This window comes from Cyrtonyx montezumae, unplaced genomic scaffold (assembly GCF_038088225.1).
Source record: "Cyrtonyx montezumae isolate F1298 unplaced genomic scaffold, pur_monq_1.0 scaffold_21, whole genome shotgun sequence".
Lineage (NCBI taxonomy): Eukaryota > Metazoa > Chordata > Aves > Galliformes > Odontophoridae > Cyrtonyx > Cyrtonyx montezumae.
In genome coordinates, this window is record NW_027071948.1 from 4,052,719 (window position 1) to 4,075,208 (window position 22,490).

A 22,490-nucleotide genomic window follows, 5' to 3' on the forward strand; every position below is an offset into this window, starting at 1 on the left:
CTTCTGCAGGGAAAGAAAGTAATTGATGTCTGTGTGTGCATGTTACAATAATGCGTATGTGCTACGATTGCAGGATTGGGAAATGAAGCAATGCTGGGACTGGCGGGCGGGAATGGTCAGAGCTTATTTCTGATGCAAGTGGCAGGCAGCACTTTGTATGAAGCAGGCTCTGGTGATGGCAGCCAGAAAGGTCAATTAGGATTTCAGGCTTTTTTAAGACACTGAAGGTGTTTTTTCTTGCTGAAGATTGCAAAGTACGGACTCGCATTGCCGGAAACGGAATGTGTAAACAGTGAGCGCAGCGCAGTGCGTGTTGGAAGCAGTCAGCTCCGAGCAGCACAGCAGGGAGTTACAGCACGCTCCTCCAGCAGCTCTGAAATGCGCGGAGGGCACCTGGGTGGCACCAGATAACGTACCCAGTAATTGCTCCTGTTTTCCTGCTCATTCCTGGCAGTCAGTCTCATTTTTCAAACAGGCTCTTTCCTGTTTTCCTTCCCCCTTCTTCCGTTCCTGTTGCTTCTCCCTGTACACATCCAGTGAGGCTCCTTTTTTTCCCTTGTGCAAAGGTACCCACGTCCCTTATATTTTTTTCTAAGCCTTGCTGAAGGCTCAGTAACCTCACCCAGCTCCAGAGGAGCTCCGGCCTGGGGGAGTGTCCGTCCCGTACCGCCGCTATTTGCTCCTTGCTGCTCTGTAACCAGTGCTGCCCTTCGGTGTCACAGGTTTGAAAGCTCCTCTGGGAGTGAGCACAAAGGCTGCAGGCTGTGTCCTGGGCTGTGTCCAGGCACAAATGCGTGCCATACGCGCCCCTGCCTTTTGGTGGCTAACAAGGAGCTTTTTCACTCACTTGAAAGATGCTCTTGTTAGTGCACGTATCCCTTGATGACCAGCGTGCTGAACTTGGAGGGGGAGAACACAGAGAAAAATCAAAGCAAAATCTCAAGCAGATGATCGGCAAAGCTTAGTGGGCCGGGTGGGAGCGAGGCAGGTTTGCAGATGGTGTTTACAGGTTAGTGATCCAGTAACAGTGACGAAACGTGAAGGTGCACTGAAGGCTGCGCACCAGCCAGATGTGGGTCCCGGCAGTGCCCGCTCAGACAGGCAGTTGTGTTGGCTTTTTTGGTGCATATACAGCTGAAAACAGCTCCTCTTGTCTGAGATCAGTTTACATCTGTTCAGGGTTGTGCTGCCTTTGGGAATAGAAGAATTTTGCAATAATTCTTCGTTCGTTTTACTAATATTTCATGATTTTTTTTTCCCATTCACTTATCCCTTCTCATTTTGCCAGTACACTCCAAAATAAAGGTTTTGTCCCTTTTTGTCATGGATTAACGTCAAACTTAGAAGCCCTTCCCAGCTCTGCTAACCCTGCTGGCTGGCTTAGTGCGATCACAATGCAGTGTGCAGTTCTCAGCCGTTACGAAACGTTGCCGTGTTCGTCCTTTCCGTTTTATCCACTCTGCCGTGAGTCTGCAAGTATTAGAAAGCCTTATTCCATCCTTTTTCCTGTGTGCAAAGATGTGGGACTTTATTTTTTTTACTCTTTTTTGTGGATGTCTTCTCGTCCCCCTGTGCTGCAGGGATAAGGCGTGTGGGGCAGGCTGTGTGTGTGGGGTGAGCTGCACACGTGTCCCGCAGCATGGCCCCAATAAGCGGGCGGGGATGAGAATGAAGGCTTGTTTTAGTGCTGAATGGATTAAATATAGATCAGAGTAGTGGAATTGCTGTGTCAAGGTCATTTTTTCTTAAGAAGATTTCGGAGATGTCTTTATTTTTACTTGTTGTGACACAGTTTTGGATTAATTATGTCTTGCTCGTCAGATTAAAAATTAGAAAGGCTGCTCTAATTGCAAATATCTTTATTTCTTTGGCTGCTGCTGCTCTGCTCTTACAAGAACGCAGACCTTGTGGTAGGCTAAGCGGAGGAGGGGGGCTGGAGTTACTCTGGAAAGTGCCTGTGACTTTCTCTCCCTTTTTGAAAGTGTGAGATGGGTTTTCCCATGCAAATTGTTTGAAGCTGGTGTTGAGTTTTCGTTAGGTAATGTTATTAAATGCGGTCTTTTTCTACTTGCATTAATATATTTGCTTTGCTCTGCTTTGCTTCCAGATATGGACGTGTCGAAAGCGTCAAAATACTCCCTAAGAGGGGGTCGGAAGGCGGAGTGGCAGCGTTCGTGGATTTTGTGGACATCAAAAGTGCGCAGAAGGCGCACAACTCTGTCAACAAAATGGGCGATAGAGACCTACGGACGGATTATAATGAACCAGGAACCATTCCCAGTGCTGCTCGGGGATTGGATGATACAGTTTCCATAGCATCTCGTAGTAGAGAGGTTTCTGGGTTCAGAGGAGGTGGGGGGGGGCCCACTTATGGCCCCCCACCATCGCTTCATGCACGGGAAGGACGTTATGAGCGGAGACTTGATGGGTAAGTTCCAAGGTTTCTCTAGGCAGGTATTTTGTATTTGATATGGTGAGAAACACAAACTCATATATAGGGCCCCCAGATGGATTTAAAATTTTGGGAATTATCTATGCTTCCTATTTTGGGTTGGAAACGGAAGTGATTTCTATCCCAGTGGCTGGTACCTGGTGGATCCATAAAGGATGTGTTCTGCAGCTGGTTGGATATCTACACTTGAAATAAGGTGGTTTTAAGATGGAAGATTTCCTTTGGCCAGCACCGATATTGGAGTTACTCTTTCCTAGAAGTAATGATTCCATTTCTTGGATAATATTAAGGCCTTATATCGGATGTATCCCTACTGCCAGATGGAGTTATCTTACTACAACATGTGGTGAAGTTCTGTATGGAGTATCTTCGGAATACTAGAACCTAAAATTCTGTGAAAGCTTGATGCCTAGTTCTCAGTTCTCACTATACGCAGTTTATGTGTTAATTGGATTGTCACCAAAAATTTCCTAGTAGCATTTAATGATGCAGTCCCTTGGATTCTACAAACAACACTTAGCCATGGAAATAACGCTTGGATGGAGAAGACCGAAGGCAGCTTGTGATGTTTCCATTTTGGATCTACATCATTTCCAAGCTATTGGGATTATTCTTTCTGATGGTATTGGCAAAAAAGTGCTGATGGACATTACTAAATTTTGGAAATTATAGTTGTTTTTTTTTTTTTTAATGCTGGGATGAGAACTACAGCCTTGAATTTACTGGATGGTATACAGTCAAGACGTCATGTAGCCATGGGGAGTGGATTACTATCTAGTCTCTTAAAAAGCTCTTTGTTGCTCCACATTAAGCGTACTTTAGTTTTAAGGACGTGGCGCTAACAATCAGTTTGTGGATACACCAACCAAAAGTGACGGGGCTGGATGGTTACAAGGCGGCTAGAGGATGCCTGCTGGCCAACAGCGATGAGTGCCCTCGTGCATTGGGTCAACTACCAGCTGCTTGATTCAGACGTAGGGCTGGAGATTAAAATAATGGATCTATTTAAGTGCCTTCTGTCTCAAGAAAGAAGTCTGGGGGTTTCAGAGTTACGGTTTCAATCTGGGACTACTTGCTTCCAGTGGAATTTTTTTTTTGTCTTGTCAATAAGATTTTTTTTTTCTTGTTGGTTCATCCAAAATATCATTTGACACCCTTGCCCATTAAGAAGGTGGATTACCCCTGTAAGAGGGGCCAAAATTGGGGAAGTTATGTTCACAATTCTCTCCCTAGATTTAATTGGGAATATAGGTCGTGTTTCCACACTTGAAAAAGGTTGGTATGTCCTGCCCTGTGTATATTAGCCCCTCTCCTAACCCAAGTCAAACCCTCTCTTTCCACTAACTCCAGTAGTACTTAGTACTAATAGATAAATCAAAAAAGCACTGTAGCCATTAGATTTTCAGCTCTGCTAGCTCCTCTGTCTGTCTTCTGTGTCCTTTTCATGGAAGGACTTTGTTCTTTTATCTCAGCTATAGCAGTAACCCTTTAGAAAATGCTGCTTTTTCTCTTACCTGATTAAATCAGCTTTCTCTGATTAACACTTTGTAGGATGCTAAGTGCAATCGTTTATAAAAATGTTGATCTTGGTCCTTCAGGAGGGGGGAGAGGGGAGGGAAGGGAGACATGTTTCTGTGCTAGACCCTGAAATGCCTTTAGAAATGCTATTGTTGTGAGCAAGAGATAAGGCAAGAATGAATTTTAAGCACGTATATACATTAATGAAATTTTCTATTGCATCGGCTAGGGAGTTTTTTATATGTAATGTTGAGAAAAAAAAAAGCAGGCAAGAGATGAGTTAGCTCTGAAAATAACCCTGAAAATGAGTTATAATTGAACAACAGAGTGTGAATATATTTAGAGGATGAAGGATCCTGTGATTCATTGCAGAAGGAATTAAACTTCCTGAGATGCTAATCAAAAAAGATTCAAATCTGATTTCGAGTTGATAAAAGATATCTGGGATGTTTCTGCCATTTTTAAATGGGAGACAGAGTCGTGGTGCAGGAGGGGAGGAGGAAGGACAAGGCACAACTGGGTTATTAGGATTCAGGGGCCTGAAGTGACTGGTAATTGATTCTGAGCATAGAGTCTGAGCAGGCTGAGGAAAAGGTTGAAATGTCCTTCACAAGGTGGATAATTAAATTTTCGAATTAACTTTGGCTATCCTGCCACATTTGGAATTTTGCAAGTATTTATTTTAAACATTCGGCGTAATCATTCTCCATCTGCCATTTTGCAGAGGCAGTTTGGACGTACCACGCTGGTGTTTGTCTAAATTTGACTGCTGTACTATTTATAACGTCCCTGTATCTGTTAGTTGCACTGGATCTGTATTTGAGAGATCTCACGTAGCATTCTCAGAACATAACTGACCTACAGAGTGTTTAAGTTGCTCAGACCAAGAGGGCGTTCAAACTAGTGTGGATACAAATGCTGTGATGGCAGTAACAGCAGTCTCAACAAACAAATTAAAAACAAAATTAACTTAGGCTTTTCCTGTAGCATTTTAGTGCATTTTTGGGGCCTGCATCTTTTGAGGTGTTAGGAATACTTGCAATTTAAATATTCTGATGTTAGCAATTAAGGTCAGCAGCTTTAATGAGGATTGAGTGTAGCTCTCCAATAGAAAGAAAAAAATCCTTCCAAAAGAACGAAATATTTTACAACAGCAGGAACAAAACCCCTAATTTTCTGGGCTTTTGTGTGGGTAATGCTACCCCTTCTGAAAGCAGCTTCTTACCTCTGGGTCATGCTTTGCACTGGGGCTTTCATGGCTGCAGCCCAATTCGTGGTGCTGTTTGTGCAGAGGGGTAATTACACGGGTTCCAGTTGTTACAAATTCAAGAACGGATTTCTGAAGCTCTTAAAGCAAAAATGGGGGAAGAAAAAATGTTTATTATGATATTCAAAACCACAACGTTTTCCATGTTTACTGAATTTTAAAGAAAATGAAAAAAAAAACACCCAAACAACCAGAGCCAAAGCAACAATTTGCAAGAGGATTCTGCACTAGAAAACGTTTTTTCCTGTGCAGACAAGATGCTGGTCATGAAAGCCCGATGTGTAATTAAAACAAAGTGATTGCTCAGCTTTATTGTATATGAATATAACTTTGGAGTTACGTAGAATGTTTTAAGTTTGTCAGTGTTTGCTTGGTAGGTTATTGCTCTTCAGCAGAGAAGCAGTTGCAAAAATAAATTCAGTGCTGAAGTGAATGCTTGCATGATTTGCTTTTAGTTGTGCTTGCCCCTTTCTGATGGGTTAAATATTTTTCCCTCCTCCTAAATGCAGGGCTTCAGATAACAGGGAGCGTGCTTATGAACATAGTGCCTATGGACACCATGAACGGGGGACGGGAGGATTTGATCGGACAAGACATTACGATCAGGATTACTATAGAGATCCTCGAGAGCGGACTTTACAACATGGGCTCTATTATACTTCTCGGAGTCGAAGTCCAAACCGTTTTGATGCTCACGACCCCCGTTACGAACCTAGGGCCCGGGAACAGTTTACATTGCCCAGTGTGGTACACAGGGATATCTACAGGGATGATATTACACGGGAGGTACGAGGCAGAAGGCCAGAACGGAATTACCAGCACAGCAGGAGCCGCTCGCCACATTCGTCCCAGTCCCGGACCCAGTCCCCGCAGCGGCTGGCCAGCCAGGCCTCCAGGCCCACGCGCTCCCCCAGCGGCAGCGGCTCCAGGAGTCGGTCTTCCAGCAGCGACTCCATCAGCAGCAGCAGCAGTACCAGCAGTGACAGGTAGGCCGCTCGTGGCTGCCGCGGATGCGGTGTCGCTCAACACAGTGCGCCGTAACCCGGTGCATAACACCCAGCTCAAGTGTGCCATCACCCAACCCATCGTGCTGTAACCCAACTCTGTGCCATCACCCAACCCATCATGCTGTAACCCAACTTTGTGTGCCACCACCCAACCCAGTGCACCATAACTCAAGTGTGCCATCACCCAACCCATCATGCTGTAACTCAGCTCTGTGTGCCGCCACCCAACCCAACGTGCCGTCACCCAACCCATCGTGCTGTAACCCAACTCATATGTTCCATAACCCAATTCTTGTGTGCCACTGTCCAACCTAATGTGCCATCACCCAACTCAGTGCACCATAACCCAACTCAAGTGTGCCATCACCCAACCTGTCATGCTGTAACCCAACTCAGTGTGCTATCACCCAACCCATCATTCTGTAACCCAACTCTTTGTGTCACCACCCAACCCAACGTGCCATCACCCAACGCAGGGTGCCGTCATTGCCCAACTCAGTGTGCCTGGTCCTTGCACTGCGGGCTGTTGGCAGTTTGTGAGTCACAGTGCAGGAGCCTCTGAACCAGAGGTGTTTAGTGGCAGCTGTTCACCGATGTAGAAGGAAGCTGTTGTGAGAGGTAGAGAGACTGAGTTGGCACAAAACAAAGCTGAGGGCGGTGCTGTTGTAGGTGTTGACTGTTGGCCATGGTCGATATGTGCAGGGTCCTTGAGGTGCCAGCTGGGTGAAATGTGTGCAGGCCCAAGGCCTTACTGCAACCCTGGCTGCTCTCCATGATTGGAGAACGGGGCAATAATTTTACTTCTTTAAATTAGGGCATAAGTTAATTTTAAGGTCCAACTAATTCACACAGGGTGAATTTTATAGTATTTTTGGAAATGAGTATTACTGGCCTGCTTCCTCTTCATTCCCTGTTACTGCTAACATTTAAAAGATGTGTTGCCTTTCCAATTCCTTCCCATGTTTCCTCGCAGCAGAAATTGTAAACTTGGAAGAATTTTTAAAATCCAGATGCATTTCCCTGGTGATAAGTACATGTCCTTGGTTCTGTAGTTCTGTAATTTCTGTGGCTTCATTAATGATGTAGAGGGAGAAAAAAAGAGTCCTGGAGCTGGCCACTGGATTTCTTTGAGTAACTGGAAAATTGCTCTTGAAATGCCTCTCAGATATTTAATTTTTTGAGAGCAAATCCACCCGAAGTGTGGAAACAAAGAAGTTGCCCTTGTACCTGTGCTTGTTTTTTGGTGAAGGCCTTTCAGTGCTGGAAACAATTCCTTTGCATACCAGTTGTAAAAAAAACTTGAAATATGTGATAAGTATGTATGTACAGCGGTATGATAAATATTTAGTGTTTTCTTGTTGCTGGATTGAATTTTACCACTGGTAATTCCCTAGTACTTATTCTCATAAAGTCTTTCTTGCTTGAGTATGGACCACAAGGGTTTGATGGGCAGTATGTACAGAAGGGATTGTTCTTGTGTACTGATTCCTCCTCATGGATGCAGACATCCAGGTCATGTCTTGGCTGGGAAGATGTGGAAAGAGGAGTGGTGGGTAGGACTTTCAGAAGCCTCAGATGCTTGTTTGTTTATTTCTGACACCTTGCTCTCTATGGGGCCTTAACACTTCGATCAAGACGAGCTTTCCTCAAAGATTTTCACACATAGTACAGCTTAGAGGTCTGTGAGACTTCAGGGGTTTCAACAAATGAAAGGAGACAAAGTGAAAAAAGGCCTGGTTACATTAAAATCTGAAAGAAAAAGCATAAGCAGGACAAATCCTCTCTTCTGGTGCTCCTTTGCTTGCAGTGTGGATAGGATGGAGTTCAGGAAACTGGTTATATTTACTAAATGTCACTGTTAGGATGTTGAGGCTGGGGGAAATACTTGGTGAGTTTTAGAGGTCTAAATGTTATCCCAGTGGGATAAGGTTTTCAGATTTAATCAGGAGATAAGTGTTGCCTGCTGTTGGAGCCTTTCATTTTCTTGACAGTCTGTAGTTCTGGTAATGGAAAATGAGGAGATGCTCTGGAAGAAAAGGGAAACAGTTTTCTGTCCAAATAATAAAGTAAATTGAAATGCAGTAGAGCAAGCAATAGAATCGTGGAAATAGTTAACGTGTCAAAGGTTCAGAAAGGAGTTTGAGGTGTCTGTGAGCGTGAGGCTGGATAGGAGCAAGCATTTACCTTGTGAAGCAAAGTCTTGCCTGGCCTTGAAGTCATGAAGTGGGCTTCCTTGCTCTTGGCACGCTTTGAGTCTGGCAGTGAAAGTACGACAGTGCCTTGTGGAAGTGGAAGCCATCGGTTCTGTCACCAGGGCAGTATTTAGGTCTTTACTGCTCAGAAGTCACTGGGCATCAGGAAGATTGTCTCCAATCCACGGAGCAGGGACGAGCAGGGTGGTTGGTTCCCTGTGCCAGAAGGGGAATGGGAATGCCCCGAGTGGTGTGCTCGGCTTTTGGTTAGAGTGAGGATGGCAGGCAGCAGGATGGGGTGGATCCTGCTGGTCTGTGACTGAGCGATCGAACGTGCTGCTACTCCACTCCGCTCTACTCCTTTCTGACACTGAGCTGCACTGTAATTGTTTGTCTTGGAGAGAACTTGGGCACCGTGTTTGCCCAGAGAGGTGGGCTCGCCCACGCCCCGAAAGCACTGTGGTCAAATGCTGGGGCTGTGAAAAGTGCTGGTGTTAAACACCCTGGGAACTGTGTGTGCCCGGCACCACCCCCTGCGTGCTGGGAAGGAGGAGCAGGAAGGCAGTGGGGGAGAAGTCATGGCTGCATTCCTTGTGTTGTGGTTTCCTAAGGGCTGTGCGAAGTGAAGACAGTTTCCATGAAATGGAGATGATTTTCCTGGGCAGTAATGGGAGGGAAGATGCTGTGCAGATTGCTCAAAAAAAAAAAAAAAAAAAAAAAAAAGAAAGCTTTCATTTCATCAGGGTTGAGAGTTAGTCATTTTCGATGCATACAGGGGATTTGTAATGGGAGCTGCAGAGGAGTAATTCAGAAGATAAGCAGCCGTGTGGGATTTCCAGCGCATGGATGCGTGAGCGCTGCGTGCAGCTGGGGCCTGCAAGCTCAGGCTTTCCCACCTTGATTTTTGGGAGCAGTGGGAAGCACCCACCTCGCACAGATGTGGTTGTCGTGGCAGCTTTCTCAGGGCCGTGCACGCGGCGGATTTCCTGCGCTGTGTCCCAGGGAAGATGTGGCTGCGTTGTGTTGGTGGATGGGGCTTGATGCCGGCTGTGTCTAAGCAGAACGGTCACTTCTCGTTGCATTTCTAAGTCTTTGATTTCCTTCCAAGTGTTTTGCTTCATCATCTCGAGTAGGCTGAGGGAAGGAAAGAATTAGTTGAGGTCAGGGAAGTTGAAGCTGCATGTCTTCCTTCTCGGTAGAGAAGCTGAGGGACTCCGAAGGCAGGGAGAAAGCCACCTCCTCCTGCTGCCATATTCTGGGGAATTGAAGGAAATGAAAAGCTAAAAAAAGGCAAACAAAACAGAAAACACTGAGTGCAATAGCTACACAGCTCTGGTGCTGGGGGTCCAGGTTCCCCTGTCCTGGAGAGAAACAGGCCTGGGATGTGATTGGCAGTTACTAGGGATGGGAGGCTGTCTGCTCTGAGATGGAGCTGTGGCATGGCAGGCACCAAAAGGTAGGGGAGGGGATTCCCATCGTAAAGACCCTCGGAATAATGAACAGTTTAATAATTTCTAATGAATATTCATGTGGGGGAATGAATGGAAAGAGGGAAGGCTGTATTAACTGCTTCCTGAAGAAATACCAGTCATTATGATGATCAAAGGAGGGCTCCAGCCAGCGTCTGTGTTCAGTCATAGGTATTGCCATTAAGGCACAGACTCAGCGTCGCTTTACATCTTAAAAGACGAGTTTGCAAATACAGCCGTGTGATCTTTTTCCCCCAGGAGAGCGTTTTTGGCTATGCCAGGGGCACAAATGCAGACACCGTGGTACCTTCCTTTAAGAGCTGAAGGGACCCGGCTCTTTTGGAGGCACCCTGGCATTAACCTTAAAAACAATGTAGGTAGAACATGCCGTGTTTAAACTAAGGTGACCTAGGTGAGGATTAATGGCAAACAAACCTTACCGAAAAAAGATTGAATATCCTCCCGTGATCTTTAGCCACTGAATTAGCTGTGTAACTGATGCACTTAGGTTTGCCCTTCACTTCCACCCATGGAGCATAGTCTGCCTGTGACTTTGCTGCTGCTGAAACCACTAATGATGGCATCAGGGTTTTAAGTGCGAAAGCTTCTTAGCGAGCGATTAGATCCTGCTCTCAGATCCTCCTGGTCAGCCAACGCTGTCTGCAGAAGGGAACGCAGCGTGGTCACAAGTGGCAAATGACAGTGTGCAGAAGTGAGGGCGGTGGGGCTGTGTGAAGGGGAAGCAGCTTGCGTGGGCCGGGACGCAGTCATAACTTAAATGCCAACAGCATGACTGCCTGTGTTGTTTAAAGGGAAGCAGAAGATGGGTTTCTGAAGGGAAGGATAAGGAAACATGCTGTACAGATAGTGTGCTAATGGAAAGCAGAACCTTACGTTGCCATGTATGAAATGCCCAACGCAGCAGTGAGTGGCCTGTCTGCCTGCGAGCACGCACGCTCCTGGTTGCAGGAGCAAAGCATGGAGCCTTTCAGATACCCCTCTGAAATATGTCTTCAGCATCTTTTTAGCTCATGGTGATTGTTTTTGCTAAAAGATGCTTAAAAACGGAGGATGGCAGCAAGAGCACCTTTTGGAGGAGCCTTTCTGTGAGAGGGAAGTGGTTCTCAGGTCTGTCTCATTTCTTCCACGGGTGCTTTTTATTTTCCCAGTGCCCAGAGCTCTTCATTGTTCTTACACGCACACAGAAAATGTCACGGAGCACTTCAGGAGTCGGTAGTTGAGGCACAAACCCACTCCATCCAGATGACATTCACATGATTTATCATCACTCTTCCATTTGAGAGTACAAAAGTCAAAGGCGTTGCTAGCCCGCCCTGCGATAACATGTGAAAGAGCAGCATTGTTCTCCCCGTGTTGATTCCCAGCCCCAGCAGCCCCGTGTCCCCTGGGCAGAGGGGAGCTGCAGCGTGCCCTGCTTGTTGTGGCTGCTCCAGGTCTGACCTCCTTGTATCATCTGACACCTGGTTTGGTAGGAGTGCCGCAAGACCTCGAACCCTCAAATTATGGCAGGCTTACCCAGCTGCTTGGAAGTTGGTCCCTCCCTAAAATGTTTGTTTACCACCTGGCGTGTCCTGTTGTCTGGACTGTGAAGGATGAATAGTCAAAGAAAGGAAGCTGTCAGGTTCGTACAAACTTTCTGTCCCCCCCCTCACTTTCCCGAGGTGTGCGGAGCGGCGTTCATCCCACTTGGAGAGCCAGGAGGATGCTCTGCACCGCTGGGCTTCGGTGTGCTGCTGTAAGCCTGCCCCAGTTCTGTGCTCCGAGGCAGAGGGAGGTGAGGAGCGCCTTGTGACGCGTTACGGAGGAGCAGAGATGCTATCTACCGCTCATCTCAGACGTAGTTTTTCTCGAGTTTGCTTTTTAATATTAATGTTCCCCCTGACTTTCAAAAACCACGTGTGAAGGAAAGAAGTGTAACGAGCACTGCGTGGCTGGCTGTGGTCGGGACGGGAGGCTTAATGCCTGCTCCCCACGAGGACTGTGAGCAGGTGGGGCATGCCGGCCTGCACGTGGGAATTGCTCGGGCCGCCCTTCCCTCGGTCCCACAGCTGTGCTCTGCAGCGTGGGGGCTGGGGGGGCTGGGGGAAGCCAGGGTGTGCGTGCGGTTGGTGTTCTTCGTCTGCATTTTTCCATCCTTTTGCATTTTTCCCACAAGTGTTGAAGCCCTCACCTTCGCTTTCGGGTCCCGATGGTGGATGGCACTCTGCTGGGCTTCATGAGGAAGGGGAGCGGGGATGCAGCAGGGTGCTGTGTGTGTCCCTGGGCTCTCAGCCACACTTATGTTTGACCACCGTGTCACAGCAAATGCTGCTGGAAGAATCCGCAGTGGGGGACTCTCGGGTGTTGTGTCACTCGAGGGCCACTCCACTGTGTGATGCTGTGCTTGCTTCTTTAAGCCTGGCATAACTCTCTGGTTGCTTAATAGATGGAAAGATGCATTTTTCTCCCAACGCTGTTCTGGACTACAGCACTTCACCTGTTCCAGAGAGTGTGTTTTGTTTGGTTTTAATTTTTGTGGCTTAAGTGTTTTCTATTCATGAGAAATCTCACTGAAAGTTCTACTTTTAGTTTTATTTTTATTTGCATGTGGGCAGCAAGTGAAGTCATTTCCAAATATAGTCCTAGCCAAGAGATCCATCTGTTCTTTGCATTTTCAAATGACAAATGAATCCGTGGCATGCAGCTCATCCAGCATCTCCTCTTCTACATCGTGCACCTCCTGGAATCACAGGAGCGACGTCGTTTTCCCAGGCCTTCCTTCTGGAGAGCAGTGCCCTTCTGGTCCAGCTGCTGCAGTCAGTCTGAAACAGGGTGAAATAGAAAAGCCTGGGAGAGCAGTGACTCTTTGATGTAGGTGGCATTTCTTTAACGAGCTAGATGAGGTGTTGGGGAGCAGAAGATGTTTCCAAACCACCCTTAGCACACGTGCTTATTTTGGGTTGAGCAATAACGTCGCTTTGTCCATTTTCCCCCTTGGGACAATGGTGGCCATTTTTAGAAGTGCCAAACTTCCCCAGCGTTACCCGGCGTCATAAATGGGATTTCTATATTAAGCTCTGCGTGCTCCCGGCTTTACTGAAGCAGCAGTGTTTATCAGCTGTGTATCTTGGCTCAGCTTTCCGTGCAGCTCCCACCGAGCAGAACAATTCTGTTTGTTGATACGAGGGCCCACAATGCCCAAACGGCCCCAGATCCCAGCAGACAGATGGGGGCTGTGGTTGCACTTTTAAGTGGCCCTTTGCTACCCTGGCTCAGGGGTAGTTTTTTCTTAAGGCCCTTGGTGGGTGCCCTTATGAAAGCATTGCAGCTGTGGTTCAGGAAACCGCCTTCTCACATCGCTTTCTCTGTGTTTCGGAAAGGTTGGGCCTGCTGTGAGCTGTGAGCCTGAGCTGCTCGGCATGCTGCCTGCATGCTCCACACGACGACCTTGGGCAAAGCCCGCGGCCTCTGCGTGCCTTGTTTTTCCATCTGCAGTGCAGGGCTGTGGGGACCTCCCCAGCTCCCAGCAGAACTGAGCTTTGTGGAAGGTTTCATCCGCTCCCAGGTGGCGGTTGCAACATATTCATTTAGATGGTCTATAGATAGCTGGCTCAAGCAGTTTACTTTGACAGCGTGGCTGTAATTCTGGCCAGAAGGTTGAAAAGCCATTTCTCCTGCGGGCTGTGCAGGCTGCAGCAGCGAGCCCTGCCCCGCTGATGTCTTTCAAAGCAGCTGTGATCACAGGCAGCGTGCAGCAGCGCGAGGACGTTCCCAGGTCTGGAAGGGAAAGCTGCTCTGCTTCACACTGGTGGCAGCCCAGTCGTGGGAACGTGGAGGCAGGGAGCTGCTGTGCACTTCACCCTCGAGGCCTCTCCGGCCTCAGCCTCCCCAGCGCAGTGCATGCAGCGTTTGCTTTTCCTCCACCTCTCAGGACTTTTGTTCTGGCACCGGCACCGTGTGTTGTCCCCAGGGGACCTGTGTGCCACGGGTGGGTGGGCAGCACCCCAAGGTGGCCCCGTCCCAGCACAGGGCCTCACCTCCTGCCCGCAGCAAGCTGCCGCTGGGCCGGGAAGCAGTGTGTGTTTTCCAGGTTAGCTGTTCTCTTCTCACTCGTACAAAGTTCACCACGACAGCTGAGCCTGAGGACAGAGGGATGAGGTCAGGGAGCGGTGCTGGACTGGGCACTGCTTTCAGCTGGATGCAGATTGATGCAGAGTGAATGTTCACGTGGCCTGTCCTGGAAATTGTATTGCAGTGTTAGTAAGGAGGACACTTGATTTGGGTTAAAAACTCAGGAACTGTCCTTAAAAATGCACCGGTCAAAGGTTGAAAAAGCCCTTCCAGCAGCCGGTGTGAGCTGGCTGGCTAACACTTCCAGGGTTGTCGTGGCTGTGCTACTTTCCCATGGCCTTTAAACATCGTTTTACTTCTTTCAATTTAGGATTCCAGCCCAGCAGGAGATTGCTTAAGTCTCCTTTCTGGGCGTGGTAAGGCAGAAAAAGTTGATTAAAAGAGGTCGTCCTGATTACATTTGTCTTGCTGTTTGTAATTACCTTCCTTGGAGCAGTAAATACTTCTGTATCTGCTGAGCCCTGATTTTTCACAACTGCTTTTTGCTTACATGTACCAAGTTGTTGGGTTTTTTTCCCCCTCTCTGTAGATTGTTTTCACATAGCTGTGTGTTAAATACTTCTGAGGGTGCGTGTGTGACTTGCACGGACCAAAGTTCCTTGGGTGGCGAGTTTTCTGCGGCTTGACGTGGTGCCAGGAGCGTGGTGCAATCACTGCTGCTGAAGCAGTACTGGGAAGCAGGCTGTAGGCACAGGGCAATGACACACAGACGCTGATAGGTGTAGCTCTGCTTTCTCCACCCTTGCATGCCAGGCAGCCGGAGTCTGCTCATGTGTTTGTATTAAAATGGAGAAGGTTGTTATGAAACAGAGCTGGGGCTCGCTGCGGTGTGGGCTGAGCCCGCCCGGCTGCAGGCTGCAGTCTGCAGAGCATGCTAATGGCTTGTTGCCTCAATGCAAACAACTGCAGACGTCTGACTCGCTTTTCTGATGGCTTTTACTCCCTGTAGCTGGGGAAAACCCCACACCTCTGTTCACTCCCACAGATCTGAGAGGTGTTTTGGTTGTGCACGCGTGCTGACGTGCACTCGTGTCACACGGGACACACCGTGTGCACCGAGCAACCCGCAGGGCTTTGGGTCAGTGTTGCAGGAATGTGTACCAGCCCTGATAAAGGGATGCAGGACCTCTGGGTCCCCATCGAGGCTTGTGAATGCAGCAGGACAGCCTTCCCTGGGAGGATGCTTGAACAGTGCAGATCTGCTTTGGCTTGCTTTCAGGGGCTCACGGGGTTGCTCATAACCCTGCTCCCAGTTCACTGTAGGGTGGGTGAGCATTGAGGATGTCCAAGCAAAAAAGATTTTCAGGTGGAATTTATCACTGGCAGAAGTGGTCTGAGCACATTGACACAAAAGAAGATGAACTGTGAAGAACACCAAATAATGTGTTTGTTCCAACTTATTTACAGAGGCGAGGGACTTTGAGTTTTGTGCGAGGTGATGAGTTGCTGTTGATAGTGTGTGTCATTTGGAGTGCTTTTGGACTTCAACATGTGTCGAGGGTGAATGAAATACTGGTTAAATACCTTTTCAGATTGGTGTGGTGCTTTAAGGCAGAAGCAGCAGCTTAAAGCAAACCTGTGTATGTCTACTATTTCTATGTACCAGGAAAAAAAAGCCATTTTCAAGGGCAGAGCTCCTTTGCTGTAAGGTCAGAACGTGACACGTTTCCTCCTGTTTGTGGTGAACAAGATAGCTTTTGTGGAGCACTGTCCACCAAGGACCAGGGCTCCTTTCCCAGACAGTAGATTTTTGCACTCAGGGTCTTTCTGCTGTTTCTTTGGTGCTGCTTTCCCAGAGCTGACATTGTTACACCCAAGAAATCTCATCTGGAGCCCGTGGACAATGCACAACAAAGCACCGCAAGGATTTGTGTCTTCTGGATCAGCACGCAGCGCGTCGCAGGCCATGTCCTCTGCATACAGATCATCTCCCACAGCAGAGCTGGGATCTGAAGAGGGAGGGATGAGAAAAAATGGTTCCTGCTATTTCTGTTCAGAGATTGCTGCGTGTTAACTGTGGATTTCCTGAGCAGCCCTGGGCCGTGCGAACAGGGGCAGGGTTCCCGTCCCGAGAGCATCGCTGCTGGGGCTTGTATTGACAGGACACAGTGGATCCAGGCAGGGCTCTTGGTTCCAGTTCATTGTGGCAGAAGGAAAAAAATGGCTTTGAATAGTGCTCTGATAGAGCTCTGCGTCGTTTTCCGGCTCTGCGTAACCCACATCATTTCTACCTTCTGCTGAAACTTGGCACGCGTTCCCCCTGAAAAATGGAAAGCTCCCAAGCAACGTTAGGTACGTCGCCTTCTAACTGTGACCACGAGGGCTGGCTGGGTTGCTTTTGCCCCCAAACCTGACATCCAGCTGCGTTCATTCTTTTGCTCCGAGGTGTCGCCGCCTCCTGCTCTCCGCAGCTGACTCACACTGCTCAAACCCATGCGCACCAGTGACGGCCGCCCCACGTTTCAGAGCTGCAGAAGGGTACAGCAGGTTGTGGGATCCCTTGATTCAGCTCAGCCTGCTGAGGCAAGCAGCGGGCATCCTCTCACACGGGCTTTTATCTCTGCTGTGCTGGGAACAAAGAGAGCGGCTGCCTTTGTGCTCCCCGCTCGGGAGCTTTCATTTTTCGCACTGAAATAGCGTGTAACTTCATCATTCCTCACAACTGCAAAATGCAATTAGTTGGAAACGAGATGTGCTTCAGTGGGAGTGAGAGCTGAGTCTGTGTGCTGTGTGTACCGGGGTCTGAAGCGTCATCTTTGCACAGGAGAGGAGGAACGTCCGTGTGCTGAGGGCTGGAACCGGGCGTACTCAGGCTCGCTTTTGTGATCTGAACCCCAGCTCGGTTCTTTGCATTGTGTGGACTCAGCCCTGCAGACAGAGCACTGGATTGCTGAGAGGTTTATCATCAGTATTAGAAAATAGATGCAGGGATAAATACTGAAAGAACACAAGCATCCTGAATACTTGTAAAACTCTGTAGACAATTGGATTAATGTTTTATAAGGGCTCATAAATTATTCTTGTTGCAGAGAGAGCATGTGGAAGGGGATGACTCCATGTCTACCTCCTTAAAGGGCTGGCTCCTTTACAGCCCCCATTTCCACCCGGTTTTGCTGAGGTAAAACCAAAACCCTGTTTCACGCTAGTGAGGCCAGCATAAAAACCAAAGCAGAACTCATCGTAGGAGCTCTGAGCATATCCGAGCTGGATGAGCGAGCATCAGAAAGCTGCCTGCTTCACCCTTCCAGCTCTTCCCAAACGAGCATACGTCACGAGAAAACCTCCTATAAAAGGCAAATGAAGCTGTAAGCCTGAGATGTTTAAAAAAGCAAATTCCCAGCGCTGCCTCCCTCTCTGTGAAACGCGTGTGTTGTGACAGCTCAGGAGATTAGTTGTGCTGCGTGCTGGCATTCTGCTCTGCTGAGTTTACATGGACGTGGAGGAGCAGGTTTCCCCGTGCTGGGAGGAGGCTGTGTGCCAGCTCTGTGCAGGGAGCAGCCGAGGGGAGGCCCGAAGCTGTTCCCTCGGGGTGGTCCCAGCAAAGGGTGCTTATTTTCCAAATGCAGGGGGAAAAGCAGCCATGTTCTCTTTGTAGTATTCTGGGAACATATCTGTGTGCAGCATCCATGTTTGAGCTTTGTGTCAGAGAGCTCTGTTGTTCTGGTTGAGACTTCCTACAGCTCACTGTCACATGCTTGTTTTGATTCTGCTGCGGCTGTAACTTCATGACACAGCAGCTGTAATTAACTCTTCCATCAGTTCAGGCAGCAGAAAACCTTTGGCTTAATTCTTGACTGATGATATCTGTGTTACTTCGGTTGGAAAAGGGGTGAGCTTTTCCTGACAGAAAGGGGAATTGTTCCTGCTGCCGATATTGTCCTCCCTGGAAACTGCATGGAGAGAGCATGATTTTTTCCTGGAAGGCCTCAGAGTCTCCATTTGCTTTGGGACACTCACCCTAAAGCCCCGTGCATCAGTAGGAGTTACCAGCAGATTCCCCCTTTCCCAAAGCCCCCTTAGGTGAAACTCAGACCCGTGTTGTGTGATTGATCCTCTGTCAGCCTGGGGTTTGGGAGATGGCTGTGCTTTGCTGCTCGGCTGTCCCACCGTGTTACCCACGGAGCAGTGCTGCCGTTCTAACAGCTTGTTCCTCATAAAAATGCTAAAAATAGCCCGTTCCCATTTTAAAACATCACACAGACAGAAATTCAGTGCTGCTGTGCACTTAAAAGATACCATCTCTCAGTAGAGTTGGAATATTTGGCGAAGCGCAGATGTGCAAAGGGTCAGAGGCTGACCGAAGCCCTGATGCCTATTTTCACTTCCCATGCTGCATGGCACAGCATGTGGGGCTGCTCTCAGATTGGAAATTCCTCTCCCCTCTCCCCTGCCCTGTCCTCTGGTGGTATTTGTGTTTTCCAAGGAATCCCCGCTGCCCACTTCGCTCCCCAAGGAGAAGTGAAGTGCACAACTGCAGGGCAAGGTGGGAGAGGGCAGAGGTGAAAATGGTGGGGAACACAAAACCACTTCCCCGAGAAAAGAAGTCAGATGGTTCCATGTAAAGATGGGATCCAGGAAAGCTGAGGAATAACAGAAGGTGCAGAAAAGATGAGCTTGTTTCACATCTCTGACATGGTGCAGGGACGAACATAAGAACGCGGTGAGAAGCAGTGAATTTCAGAGCAGGTCTGTGATTTCGGTGCGTGGCAGATCCTCCTCGCTGCCTTCCCTCTGAATTGAAATTCCAGCAGGATTTTTTAGAAAGTTGCTTGTGTAATGGAGGCTCTCCAGGGTTATGTCAGACAGAATTATTTTTAGCCGTGTTGGAAGCCCTCGTGCCTCCGGGAAGAAACCAGCCACTGAAGAAGCCGACGTGTCCCCGCTGGGCAGGCTGCACTCACGTTATTCTCTGTTCTGTGTTCTCTGCAAAGCTGATACTTGTGGGTCCTTCCCAGCTCGGGTTGTCCCGTGCTTCTGGGGTCTGTCCCTGGGAGATGCGGGGTGCTAGGAGGCGTCACGGGGCTGTGAGGGATTCTGTGCTGTGCCCTGTTGTGTTTTGCCATCCTTCCCTAGCTGTGCCCAGCTCTGTCATTTAATCTCCCCTGTTGTGGAGCACAGTATGGTCCACCTGACGTTTTACCCATATTGTTTCCTTTGCCCTCACTTCTGAGGGTTCTGTAGGGTGGTTGTGGAGCAGCTCTGTGCTGGGCTGTTTGCTGGGAACAGCAATTCTGCCTCAGTTGAGGGAGATAAGGAGGCTTCAGGAGGGCCCTGTCCCCATTTTTTGATGGCAGCGCGGTCCCAAACAGCTTCCTGCTACCACTGGCGCCCAGCGCGCTCCAAGGGCAGAGAGACAGCTCTGAGAGCTAACCAGCAACCCAGCACAGCAGCTCAGGCTGTTTGCTTCCTCCTCCCAGCCCCTTTATCCTTCTGACCATCGTTTCCCTTGTGCCTTTTGCAGCAGTGACTCCAGCAGCAGTTCGAGTGACGAGTCGCCGGCACGCTCCGTGCAGTCGACGGCGGTCCCCGCGCCTGCGTCCCAGCTGCTTCCATCTCTGGAGAAAGATGAACCCAGAAAAAGTTTTGGGATCAAGGTTCAAAATCTTCCAGTGCGCTCAACAGGTACGGTCACATGCAGAAATGTTTCTTCAGCCTCCCTGAAAAAGGGGAAAAAAAGGAGTAGGGGTGGATTACTGACTGGTTAAATAAGTCTTACTCTGCATGCTTGGTGTTAAATATCTTTTTGAACTCTTTGCTTTTGAATGGGAAAATGCAGGTGTCATTTGGTGGACCTTCTTTTATGAAACTTGGTTCAGGGCTGTTGCTGCCATTGTAAGGTAGTTTGCAAGCATTAGGCATTAAGTTGTGAATGATGCTACACTGAAGGGATTTCATTGTTATTCTGCTGGAGATGGAAAAGTGAGGGGTTTATGTACGTGTTAGGACTCTTCCCTATGTCAACTCCAAGTTCTTTTGCCAACGCTGCAGTCCTGCTGTGTCTTCGATAACTTTGGCCTGGGATTTGACTTTTTGCATCCAGGAAAGAAAGCTCTGGTGATGATAGAAGTTGTGCAGCGCTTTCCCCTCAGGTTCAGTGTCTCTGAAGCTGTTGCAACAGAAATTTTCCACAGTTTTCTTCCATTTGCTGTCTGCCTCAGCACACTTTCATCCTGATGCAGTTAAAGAACACTTCAGATGTTGCATAACAGTTTCTGAAGGCATTTTGTTGGGTGAAAATCCCTTCGTGTTTTGGGCATCCGAACTGATGCTGGGTACAGGGATGTGGTTTTGTCAGAGGTGTGCATTTTTTCACCTCAGGAATTAAAATGCAGTCTAGATTTGGCTGCAGGTCTTCAAAATGCCCTGCAGCTTATTGCTGTGTGCTGTGGAGGAGAATGGAAGGAAATTATTCAAATGGAAGTGCAGCAAAGACTGGACAGGGATGGGTAGAAAGATTAGCCTGCGAGGAAGGGACCCGAGATCAAGTTTAGGGCAGCTTTGATCGGGCTTCCAATGCCATAGATGTAATGAGGTGACAACATATGAGGTTTATTCCCCAAAGCCCTGCAGAAAGTGGATGCTGCCCAGGAAAGGAGCACTGAGAGAGCATCCTCTGTGGCCCAGAGCCCTCCTGTAGGAGCAGAAATGTGTGTGCTGAATGAGTCAGGGCCATAAGGGACAGCTATGTGCTGCCCACAAAGACAGGGTTCTCTCACAGCTTCTGTCCCAACTCTGGAGCAGTGATGGGAAAATTGCTTAATTAGTGGCCATCTGTGAGGAACCCTACATGTACCCAGCACCACAGCTACTGGAGCTGGTGCTTGGAAACAGCCATGTGGATTTCCAAGGGAAAATTGGAAGCATCTCCAGTGTTTCACTTAGAACTGGTGGGCAGCTTTGACTTAATTCTCACCATACCTCAGCTTCTTGTCTGTATAATAGAGAACTTAGGGTTTCCTATTGCAACACTGAGTGCTGAGTCGCATTTCAGAAAGTGTATTAGATTTCTTAATGCTCTACCAAGGCTGATGTATGTTTGTTGGTTTAGATACAAGCCTTAAAGATGGACTTTTCCATGAATTCAAGAAGTATGGGAAGGTGACGTCGGTGCAGATTCACGGGGCCTCTGAGGAACGGTATGGACTGGTGTTCTTCCGACAGCAGGAGGACCAGGAAAAAGCACTGAATGCCTCCAAAGGAAAGCTTTTCTTTGGCATGCAGATTGAAGTGACAGCCTGGATAGGACCAGGTGAGGACCGTGCTGGACGTGTTGCTGCCCTGGGCACAGTCACTGCTGTTGTAAAGAGGCAGTGTAGAAATTAGAAATCTTGAAACTGCTTTCTCAAAGAAACCTAGTTTTATGAACTGGGAAATAGGCCAGAATAAATTCCAGAGCTACGGGAGTGGATACTCTTATGTCAAACAGGGAGAGAATTCCAGTCTTAAACCTCAGAGGAGGAAACCTGCCATCCTCTCAAATAGTGGGATCTGCTGCTGCTGGGAGGTACAATCAGATCTTCCATATCTCAGAGGAGCAGGAGCTGGTAGGTGGTGTGAGCACAGAACCGAGTCCCCACAGCCACCTTTTCTCAGCTTTTAATTAAAACAGCTAATAACAGCTTAGGCAGTGTAGTGTGAATGACTAATCAGTGAAAGCTGTGGCGTTGAGCTCGTAGATTTCACACTGTACTTCAATTGTTTGTGTAAAAATAAATATGGAAAAAGTCAAATTTCTCCACGTGCTGTTCCCCAAGTACGATGAAGCTTTGTTTGAATTCTTGACAGGCATTCATGTTTGTAAAAAAAAAGTTTCATCTGAGGGCGCTCCAGTTCCGTAGTGCTCTCTCAGTGGTGTGATGCAGACGTTCTGAATAAAGAAGGCAAATTAGCAAGCTGTATTTTTGTTGAAGACATTGGTTGGTCTCATTCAGATCGTATCTGCTCGTCAGGAAGTAGACTTGAACAAACAAAGCAGCGTGAAGCAAACCCACATGAAAAACACTCCAGTGCATTAAAAATTTCTCACCCTTCTGCTTCTAGAAACAGAAAGTGAGAATGAGTTTCGTCCTTTGGATGAAAGGATAGATGAGTTTCACCCCAAAGCAACAAGAACTCTCTTCATTGGCAACCTGGAGAAGACAACCACCTACCACGACCTTCGCAACATCTTTCAACGCTTCGGTGGCATAGTGGTATGTGAATTCTTGTTCTGCTGTGTAGGATATTGCTGCCCCTTCTTTCTGTACAGACCTATAAAGCGCTGTGAGTGGTGGAACACTGTACTGCTGATAACAGATAATTCAGTCTTTCTCTAATAATCTGAGTCATTCATCTTGCTGAAATAGACTGAAAGCTTCTCTTTGCATTTTGAGTGAAATCTGAGTACGTGTGTATTGAGATAATTCAGCAGTAGAAGCAGTCCTAGCAGCGTTGGTAAGAATTGTATCTTCTCTT

The 22,490-nt window shown here is 48.0% G+C and overlaps 1 protein-coding gene across 2 annotated transcripts in view; it reads left to right on the plus strand.

Moving 5' to 3' along the window:
* Positions 1–22,490, plus strand: part of SPEN (spen family transcriptional repressor) — a 54,551-nt gene that overhangs the window by 12,220 nt on the left and 19,841 nt on the right. For both annotated transcript variants that reach the window (XM_065738061.1, XM_065738062.1), the window contains exons 2-6: positions 2,108–2,428; positions 5,747–6,223; positions 19,498–19,658; positions 21,085–21,285; positions 22,077–22,228. In XM_065738061.1, the coding sequence (XP_065594133.1) occupies positions 2,108–2,428; positions 5,747–6,223; positions 19,498–19,658; positions 21,085–21,285; positions 22,077–22,228 (1,312 nt within the window). The remainder of the gene's footprint in view (positions 1–2,107; positions 2,429–5,746; positions 6,224–19,497; positions 19,659–21,084; positions 21,286–22,076; positions 22,229–22,490) is intronic.